At 42.3% G+C, this 10,994-nt stretch overlaps 1 protein-coding gene across 1 annotated transcript; it reads left to right on the top strand.

Moving 5' to 3' along the window:
* The first annotated feature begins 6,945 nt into the window (after window positions 1-6,945).
* Window positions 6,946-7,335, top strand: LOC149023969 (uncharacterized). Its single transcript, XM_089143389.1, has one exon. The coding sequence runs from the start codon at window positions 6,946-6,948 to the stop codon at window positions 7,333-7,335; it is 390 nt and encodes a 129-aa protein (XP_088999515.1).
* The last annotated feature ends 3,659 nt before the right edge of the window (window positions 7,336-10,994 follow it).

Below are 10,994 nucleotides of genomic sequence, written 5' to 3'. Positions count from 1 at the left end.
CACCACACCCACTTCTCAGAGTAACCATTCTGCAAAACTGAGAACATCAAAAATACCGAATTTCGAAGTTTCAACAAAAACCACAAGTCCAAATGATTTGAAAACTTAAATCATGCTCAAATATATCCATATAGTCATCAAACAATAATCCATAAGGCAAAAATCACATTTTCCAAAAATTCAACAGCAAAAGAGGTCTTTGTGACCATTGGTCGAGTGATTGGTCGACTGACCCAGTCGACCAATGAGTCGACCAATGCAGACAGAATGCGAAAATTCGCATTATAAGCCTCATTTCCACATTCCAACCTCATTCTAACTTCTTCCAAAGGTGAGAGAGCTCTAGGGAAAGTCTCCAAAGGTTCTCACAAGTGTTCTTGAGGTGTTTTGGTGCTCCAACAACAACACAACAACACACAACCATCACAAACAAGGTAAATCTCTCATTCTTTCTTCCATTTTCATCTTCTCATGCTTGCATTTCAAACAAAACCATGCTTTGCTTGTATCCAATGCTAGAAATCATGCTTAGGAATGCTTAGAAACATATTCCCTAGGTTTTAAACACAATGCCATGCATAGACAACAAGTTTTAACATATTGGTGTTCATCTCGCAACGTTTTCATACCGAAATCGATATCTTAAGAAAAATTTCGTTTTCTCTCAAACCGCTTGAAATTTTCGCACGAGATCAAATGCTACATGCTCAAGATGATACTGTAGATAGGTCCATACAATTTGATTTAACCAATTTCAACTTTTCAAAAATCCAATTTTGACCTAAATTGCAAAATCCCCAAATTTCCTTCTTGCTGAATTTTTCGCTTGAATCCAAGTCTTCGATCGATTTTCATCAAACAAACTTCATAGACATGAAATTCCAAGTATTGCGCACATGCTAGTATGTTCAAATCAAATTTCCCCCAAATTTGAAATTTTCCAAAAAATTACGAAAATATCCTTTTGGCTCAAATCTTAAAGTAGCACTAACTGGAATTGTCTCTTGTCTCTTTCACAGATATCCGCTATGCAGAGGGGAGGGCGAGGACGAGGTAGAGGTCGTGGTCGCATTGTAGGTGCACTTAGGGGCGAGAGGTCGGGTTCCTTCGAGCCTAGACGGGAGGTTAGGGAGACCATACATGTTCGACACACCTCGGGCCGAGTTCTGTACGAGGCTACTTTAGTTCTTGCAATATCGAGATGGGACGTCTACTTCACTTACGCCAGCTCAGAGTCTTTAGGATTTGGCAGAGATTCGACACATTGCAGTGGACTCATCTCTTCACCGAGGATCTGCCGGTATACCCGGAACTAGTGAGGTTGTTTTTCAGCAACCTTACCTACACAGAGGAGGCTCGAGGCCAAGGACATCCACTTAGACTTGTCCTCGGGAGCGGGGTCTTCCGGACTCGAGATTCGCTTCTCCACTCGAGCACCGGGCTGAGATCTTGCAGGTTCCTTACTATCCACAAGGGTGTGTGTGGATACCGTAGGAGCAGATCCGGACAGCCATCCGATGCCGTACGAGCTTCGCGAGATATGCTCTACGCTATGGGATAGCCGTCGATGCTTCACTCCGTGGACTAGCGGACGGATGACGGATTCCGCACGGATTATCGGTCGCATAGTCGGCCGAAACATTATGCGAAAGCCGGTCATCACCATCGGGTCACGGTGATGGAGGCCTTAGTCATCTACCGCATCTACATGGGCTTCGAGATCGATCTCTCCTACATCATTCAGCGGGTGATGCTTTGGACTTAGTTCTGCGGCCTAGCATGCGGAACCTTTGCTATGGGAGGCTACCGACCTTGATCTTCGGGCATTTCGGGGTGAGCTTCGAGGATACTCCGGTGGACACTGGTTCACGGGGATACTCTATTGGGACTCGGACCATTCGTCGGATAAGACTGCAGCGATCGAGAGAGATCTCCTGGTCCGGAGGGTGAGGATGACGAGGAATCGGAGGATGAGGATCGGGGGTCGAGGAGGATGGAGGAGAGGATATCGGTCCCGATAGTGATGATCGGGCCGGAGATGATGCGGAGATGATGCGGATATGCACGAGGCTGAGCCGGTGCATCACGAGTTTCCTTCATCACACTTCGAGGCGGGTGGCCCTTCACATGCGGTTCCGGAGACTTCAGATCTTGGGGCACGAGATGAGATCGATGACTTCCATGCTAGAGAGGATGGAGGTCGGACAGAGCAGATGTATGAGAGGATGGAGTCACGACGGGATAGGATAGAGCATCGGGTGACTCAGCTAGCGGAGGAGTTCAGAGCATACGAGAGATCGGAGAAGATCACCTAGATAGACCGTACCCTAGGATTTTCATTTATGCATTTCGGATGTAATCGTTGTAAAAACTTTTGAAATTAATGAAGTTCATTTTGTTTCACTTAATTATTGTATATTATGCACCTTTCTTTTCTTTGCATTAGTGACATTTGTTTAAGTATAATTATGGTATGTTATTCGAAAATGTTCGTTATGCTTCATAGGTTAAGTTTCTAATCCAAGTGTTCTATTATTCACTTCTAAGAGTAGAAGAGTCATTTCGGATCAATGACTCGGGAATGTTCGATTATTGTCTTTTGTGGTTAGGATTTCCTCGAACCTTGGGCTCTGATACCAATCTATCACATCCTCCCAGCCGGTACCCTATCTGGCATACCCGAGAGTGTGATCCACAGCCCAAAGATCAGGTATCGAGTAATCAACCTCCCACATAAACAATAACATAATCATGAACAATAACAATAAAAGTGCGGAAGATAAACCATAGATCCAATAAGGAAAGAATGAATCATAAATAAATCAGAGTACTAGATATAATCAGAGTGTCAAAACAGATAAGTAAAGTGAGGCAAAATCCCACTCTACAACCAGCGGAAAAGTAGCTCTAAAAGAGAATAAACTAGACAAAATCTAATCCCAGTAGCAAGTACAATGGGTAACTAAATTGTTCTCCACTTTATAGACAACATCCTTATAAGTATAAATCTCATAAATGGCACAATGACACTTCCACTCAATGGTCGGACTAAGCATCGTACGGAGCATAACCACCCGCGGAATCTTCAGTGTAATTGTTGTAACCGCAATCACCTTCCTGGAGATATGCCTCATCGCCTTGCGCTTCTTCATAGGGACCGTCATAATATTCAGTACCTGCAGAATAGTCTAACAAACATTGTACAATAAAGGAATGAGTTTCAAAGAAACTCGGTAAAGCGATTAAATCCATAATAACATAAATGGCGGGATTTCGGGAACAAACATAAATGCAATATGATATGAGACAAGCAATGAATGAATGAATCTAACTCTATATATGCTGGTCTCTATTGGCAGACATGCTTTAAGTCATAGCACCGTACTTCTTTAGGAAGGTCTCAATCACTCAGCATCAGTTGGTAATGGGTCCGGCATCCCTCGGGACATTCCATGGCTGGGGGTTAAGTCACCACTCTCTCACATCACCATTGGTCTAAGTACCGGCGCATGTCAGGGTAAAGCCTAGCCAAATGCAAGTCTTCTACTTAGTTACATCAAGTCGGATCCGGATACGTCCATTCCTCGTCCCCGACGATCCTTTCCGGTATCCTTCACACTAGAGTCCTCATAGTCCCCGACTACGGACTCATCAACCCTATTGGTTATCCACATATGGTAAACGGGAAGCTCTCACGTCCTCTCACGGGTTGGTTACCGGTCTTAAGCGCCCGTGAGCCCAAGTCTAACCATATGCAACCCTACCAATAAATGGCCCCCACAATGTGATTCCTGTCCTCTCACGGGTTGGTTGCCGGTCTTGAGCGCCCATGAATCCCCATTGCTACCACGGGTCGTTCGGTCTCAATACCCCTCCGATTAGGGTCTGACATAACAGGACATCCTAGCCAAACACTACTAGACAATCCTAGATATGTCATCCAACAGTTTAGGAAGGTGTCCAGAGGGCATCTCCGGAAACATCCCATAATATTCCCGTAGTAGTCCAAGGACAGAAGTGTCAAAAGGACACCTCTCCTTTCCAAACCATACTTAAGCATACACATGCATCAATTCATAACATCACATATATGGTAACTTCATATATGGAAAGAAATCAATAATTGCAATCACTTTGTATATAATTGGTAAGTAAATCATACATGAGTCAATTCAATATGAATAAGTAATGCTACTGTAATCAAAGTTATGCAACAGTAGGATATCATTGTAAGAATCTAATTAAGGAAACATATCAATGATATTCAAATATAGAAACTAGATTCATGCTATCTATGCAATTAAGGAAATAACCATCCTTACCTTTTATAACTCGCAAAGGAATCCTAAGAAATCAAGTAAGATCTTGGCAAACTTGAGAAGAAGGTCCTAAACAAGTGCATACAACATATTAGGAAAGATCCCTAACAGAAAGATACCAAAACATCCAAAACAGACCAATTCTGGAGTTGCTTTGTACTCATTGGTCGAGTGGATTGGTCGATGCCCGATCGACCAATCAGTCGACCAATGCGATACGATAGCCAAAAAAAAAAAAGAGTTTTAAGATATGAAATCCGAATTTGGTGGTTCAAAAGGGTACTAATCAAGGGGTAAACTACATCAGTAGTATTCTAACATATAGGGGACCTCAAAACACTAATCCAATCAAGCCATCAAGATCCAAATTAGGAAACAAAAAGTTACCATAATTAGATCAACCATGGATCTTGAAGAATTCAAGGTAGAAATCAAAGACAAGAACAATAGGAGGATGGATCATTGCTTCAGGTAAAGATATCATGAAAAACATACTTAGATCTTCAAGGAAATAGGCTTAAAAGCATAAATCTAAATAAGGAAACAAAACCTACCATATATGTAACTATCATGATTCATGAAGAACACATAGTATGGTAGAAGAGAACAACTAGAGATTGATAGATCATGGATCATGAAAAGAAAACACAGCATTTGACCACTAACATGATCAATATAGAAGATCCAAGGAGATCAGAATTCAAATAAGAAGTTAAACAAAGATTAGATCATGGTTTGATCATGATTCCTTCAAAAGCTTGCAATGATCATGATTAAGATCATTGTTCTAGCCATTAATCCTTAGGATGATCATGAGAGACAAGTCCAGAGATGTTTGCAACAGAGAATGCAGCATCTCCTCTACTGTCTCAACTCAAAAAGGAAAGAAAATCAGAGATGGAGGAGAAGAAGAGAGTGTAGACATACCTTTTGATGCAAAAGGAAGAGTTTCGACGAAGATCCGTCAAGAAAATCACCAAGGATGCAAGGGAGATGACTTGCAGAGGTCTTTGGTTCGTTCCAAAGAGTTTGGAGGCAGCAAATACGAAGTAGACTCGAGATTGGACTTAAATAGAGCAAGAAAAACCTAATTGCCAAAGACAACACTCATTGGTCGAGTGGATTGGTCGACTGGCCCAGTCGACCAATGCTGATAGCAATTCCAAAACAGGGAATTGAAGACCCAGATCAAATCCAATCCTAAAGGGGTTTTGCACACATGTCAAGTGACTTACCTAATAGGTAGAAATGCCTTCAAACCAAGATAGAGAGCACTCCAAGTCCATCAACTAATCCGATCTTCATCAAGATTCAGTTTCCATAAATAGAACTTCATCATCAACTCTCATGGATTCAAAGCCAGACACCAAGTCCTCCACTGGGATGGCCCAAAGCTGACTTCTTACTTTACTTCGGGTCACAGGATCTACAAATAACAAGGTTTCCGGGTCAGGGTTAGGGCTGGGTTTCACAGATAGACTTGGGCTCACGGGCGCTCAAGACCGGTAACCAACCCGTGAGAAGACGTGAGAGCTTTCCGTTTACCATATGTGGATGACCAATAGGGTTGATGAGTCCGTAGTCAGGGACTATGAGGACTCTAGTGTGAAGGATACCGGAAAGGATCGCCAGGGGCGAGGAATGGACGCATCTGGATCTGACTTGATGTAACTAAGTAGAAGACTTGCATTTGGCTAGGCTTTACCCTGACATGCGCCGGTACTTAGACCAATGGTGATGTGAGAGAGTGGTGACCTATACCCCAGCCATGGAATATCCTGAGGGATGAAGGACCCATTACCAACTGATGATGAGTGAATGAGACTTTCCTAAAGAAGTACGGTGCTATGACTTAAAGCATGTCTGCCATCAGAGACCAGCATACATAGAGTTAGATTCATACATTCATTGTTTGTCTCATACCACATTGCATAGATGTTTGTTTTGTAATCCTGCCATTTATGTTATTATGGATTTAACTGCCTTCTTGAGTTTCTTTGAAACTCATTCCTTTTTGTACAATGTTTGTTAGACTATTCTACAGGTTCTGAGTATCATGACTGCTCGTATGAAGAACCGCAAGGAGAAGAGGCATATCTCCAGGAAAGTGATTGCGGTTACGACAATTACACTGAAGATCCCGCGAGTGGTTATGCTCCGTACGATGCTTAGTCCGACCATAGAGTGGAAGCGCCCTTGTGCCATTTATGAGATTTATACTTATAGGGATATTGTCTATAAGATGGAGAACAATTTAGTTACCTTTTGTACCTGCTATTGGGATTAGATTCTATTATGTTTCTTCTCTTTTAGAACTACATTTCCGCTGGTTGTAGAGTGGGATTTCGCCTCACTTTACTTATCTGATTTAGACACTCTGATTATATTTAGTACTCTGATTTATATATGATTCATTCTTTCCTTATTTGGATCTATGGTTTATCTTTCGCACATCGATTATTATTGTTCATGATTATGTTATTGTTTATGTGGGAGGTTGATTACTCAATACCTGATCTTCGGGCTGTGGATCACACTCTAGGGTATGCCAGATTGGGTACCGGCTGGGAGGATGTGACGGATAGTGAGCTAAGTTAAAGGCATTTATGAGGCCAGAGAAGAGAAGATGGCACAATACCTTGCCAAAGCAAATGAGCTAAAGGCCAACTTTACCCAATGTGAGTTCATTCAAATTCGAAAAGAAGAAAATGTGAACGCTGACATCCTGGCTTACCTAGCCTCAGCAAGTGTTGAAGATATAGAAACTTCAGTTTATCAAGAAATCCTTCATGAACCAAGCATTGATGCTTGGAAAATGATGGAAATTGAGGAGGCAGAGCCCTCCTGGATGGATGAGCTGGTTTCCTACTTAGAAAATGACCAACTTCTAGAGGACCAAGCTCATGCTCGCATCGTTAAGAGAAGAGCATCAAAGTTTACTTTGATAGATGGTGCCTTATACAAGAGATCTGTGGAAGGGCCACTATTGAAGTGTGTGGGTTCAGTAGGTGCTTAATATGCTTTGGCAGAAGTTCATGAAGGGGTCTGTGGAGCCCATATGGGTGCAAGAGCACTTGCTTTCAAAATCTTAAGGTAGGGGATCTATTGGCCAACTATGGTGAAGGATGCTCAAGATTACGTTTGTCATTGCAAACCTTGCCAACTTCACTCTTCAATACAAAGAGCCCCAGGAATTCCATTAGTCTCAATTCTGAGCCCTCTCTTTTTATTGCTTCCTCTCTGCCTTCCCTATAATGGGTGCAATTTGAACTGAGCTCCTTTATTCTCTTCCTCATGGACTCCATATCCTTCTTGAGTTTCTCCACTTCCTTGGAGGTATCCTCATGGTCAGCTTTCAGAGCGTCATACCGATTATGTTGATACCCCAAGTCCTTTGTGAGTGTAGAGACCTCAAAAGCCAAGTATTTACTCCTCCTCATCAGCCCTTCCACTAAGTTGACAGAGTTATACATGCTTCTATGATACACAAATAATTAGTCTTTGATAAATAAAGAGAGGAAAAATGTTTAAGTTATTCAGAGAAGAAGATCCAAGACACTTACTGTGCAACTTGAGAATGGAGGGCAGTAAGGGTGAGCTTGTCACAGTGCTTCTTATCAACTGTGGGCACCCGATGTTCTATCCACTCCTTGGCCCTGGACGTCTCCCCAGCAATCCTATTTCCTTCAAGAAGTTTCCATTGAGGTACCCAGTGTGGGAATGAGTATTTTGCTGGCCCACCAGAGACGCCCTCTCCTTCAGGCGAGGGGATGGCACCCACTTTTTCTGTTGTTGTTGTTACTTTTGCTGCTACTGCTGGAGGAGGGATGGTAGTTGAGCAAGGTTTTTTAGGAGGCGGCTTGGAGACGTGGGGAGCAGGGTCGCTGGTTGCTAAGCCTGAGCTTGGAGCCTTGGAAATGGCGTCCTTGGAGGTCTTTTCCCGAATGGTGACCCCAAGAAGTGACTTTCCTAGGCCCCCTAAAGGAATACCTCCTGGACCTTTGCCAGAAACTATAGGAGGAGGGGCAAATCTGCTTGTTCTCATCACCTTCTCCTTCCCTTTGTCAATGGAAGGTGACCCAGGATGCTTGCGACTCTCTCTAGTAGCCACATCCTCACCCCGAGAAGTCTCGCGGGTACTACCTTCCCAGGAGACAGCCGTTGGAGCCTTATCCTTTCCGGTGGCGGTTTTGGTGGCCTCCTCCTTTGCTTCTCGGGCGATTTTAGAAAGAGTCTTCATCTCATACTTAGGGGGGATCCTAGCAATAGGACTGGGAAGTCCAAAGGTTGGGAGGGATGGCCCAGGTCCAGTGCCTCTGGTCTTCTCAAACTAGTTCCTAGTGGCAATTTGGGAGTCCCTGTAGCGCTGGAGGAGGGCTTCTCTACTGATGGTCATTTTGGGATCTGCAAAGAGCAGAGGAATATTAATTAGTCAAAAAGTTCAAGACATAGAAGGATCATAGCCTAACTTCATTAAAGAAAGCAAAGAAGAGAGGAAGGATAGGGGGCTCACCAACCATGACTTCCCAGAGGAATAGGGGAGCTTCGAAGGGATCTCCACTGATTCCTACGTCCTTCCATGGCTCTGAAGGAGCTTTAACACTAGGATTCTCATACGCAATGTGTTTCTTCACAAGTTTCCTACCCATAGTGCTTGTTTGTGGAAGAAACTTACAAAGAAAAGAGAGTTGGAGGTTCTAGAAGCACACTTGGTTTGAGCAAGAAATTGCAGAGTTCATGAGTGCAGTAAGAAGAAAAAGAAAGGATGCATGAGAAGATCCCATTTATAGTTACCTTGGAGCTGAGATCAACATCTCAGATTCTTCTCAATCAATGGTCATTAAACCTCAACGCTTATGCTTCCAGAACGTAACATTACGTTACTTGAGACACGTGGTAATAATGAGGGCACTTTGAGCGTCATGCGCATCATTGTATGCGGTGTGATTAACTGACAAAACCATCCAAACATTTAATATCTTAAGGCACATGCTTATCAAGATCTTGAGACTTCTCAGGGAGGGCGCTTGCACTTCTCAGCCAGTCCTTGCACTCAAAGCTTTAAGTCTTAATGAGATAATCTTCATGATAAGATTTTCCATAAAGACTAGGGGCTAATGTTATATTCATTATGGTTCAAGCCACTAAACTAGAGTAAACCATTCGAATCAAACCAAGCGCACAAATCTGGTCCAAGATGGTTCACCTAATGCTTCTCAGATCAGGCACTTCTTGGAGGAGATGTCTGCTGAGAAGTTAAGAAGTGGGCATGGTGGTGACACCCAGCTGTCATCATATGACTTCCCAGCAAAAGTAGTATTGATAGGAGATTCGGCATATCTTTATACAGATGTCAATCTCAACATTAATTTCAGCATTGAATGCACTGAGAATCATTAAATGCTCATTGCTGGTAAGGAAGTTTCTCATTCGTCCAAGACCAGCCTTGAGCAATGCATCTTCAAGTTTTGTCTCCCTAAATGGGGATTGATGTCACATTAAGGACAACTTGATGCTGACCACTTGATTCAGTGACGAGATCTCTAACTGTATAGCAAATCAAGCGGTAGCTTGCTGATCAAGTTTCCCTAAGAAGCCATCTCCACCCTTCATTACAATACATGGGCATTGTAGGGTTGTGGAGCGTCCACGATCACCTGAGCTATGGACCAGCTTTATATAAATCATCACTATGCGTGGAAAAGGGTAAGACTTTGAATCTCCAGCCATTACTCTCCTACAATTACTTCAAAAAAACATTCTCCTCTTCATCTTCTTGGGCATTTACTCCTCAAGAGGATCCACACCTTAACTGACTTAATCATTGGAGGTGACTTCCCGTCCTTAGAGGCGGCCCACTCTCACTCTTGTTTTGTCTTCATGAGCCAGGTCTGGACCAAGAACGAACCAAGGAGTTCTCAAGACATTTTTGAAATAACTCCTACCTGCATAAATTCATCTCAGAATCACAACCAAAGATGTCATATAAGTTTGAAGATAAATCAAACTACAACTAGCTATCGATTATCCCAGGAAATTAAAAAAAAAAATTGAATAAATGTTCAACACCATCCAATTATAAGATCACAAGTTCAACTTATAACCTAATAATTAAAAGAAAAAGTTGTCTTTTCATTAGTAGAAACAACAATGAAAGTCTTGTGCCAACTAAATGGGGTTGACTACATGAAACCTTGCCTTTTCATTTGTAAGAATCTGGGCTTCTCTAATTTTCCAAAGAGTAATTGTATAGAAGAACAACGACCATAATATTTAGGCAATATCTCCACTAAAAAACCAACCAAAATTATAAGATAAATAGACTCTTCTCAACTTCCAATTGAACGTATTTTCTTTTAAACCACCTAGTGGTATAAAAAATAACAAGCTTAGATTGGGCAAGACACGAAAAGAGAGACTCTGACCATCTAAATGGCCAATCAGGAAAAATTCCTCCACGTTTTGCTTCATAAATGGCCAAATCCATCTAAATAGCCAACAGAGGACAGAAAAGGCTATCAGAAATATGCCCTCCTCTTAACTTCCAGTTTGGAAAGGCTTTTTTCAGCCCTTTGCAGTCCTACATATTGATGGGAAGAATAGCTAAAACCCAATTTCAAAAAAACATATTACAGACTTGACTATGAAAATCTGGTCCTTTTAAGTATGAAAAGA

The sequence above is a fragment of the Hakea prostrata genome, chromosome 2, assembly GCF_041222555.1.
Source record: "Hakea prostrata isolate BN-2017 chromosome 2, UWA_Hpros_2, whole genome shotgun sequence".
Lineage (NCBI taxonomy): Eukaryota > Viridiplantae > Streptophyta > Magnoliopsida > Proteales > Proteaceae > Hakea > Hakea prostrata.
The sequence above is the reverse complement of the archived record's forward strand: the minus strand, read 5'-3'. Positions and strand labels throughout refer to the sequence as shown.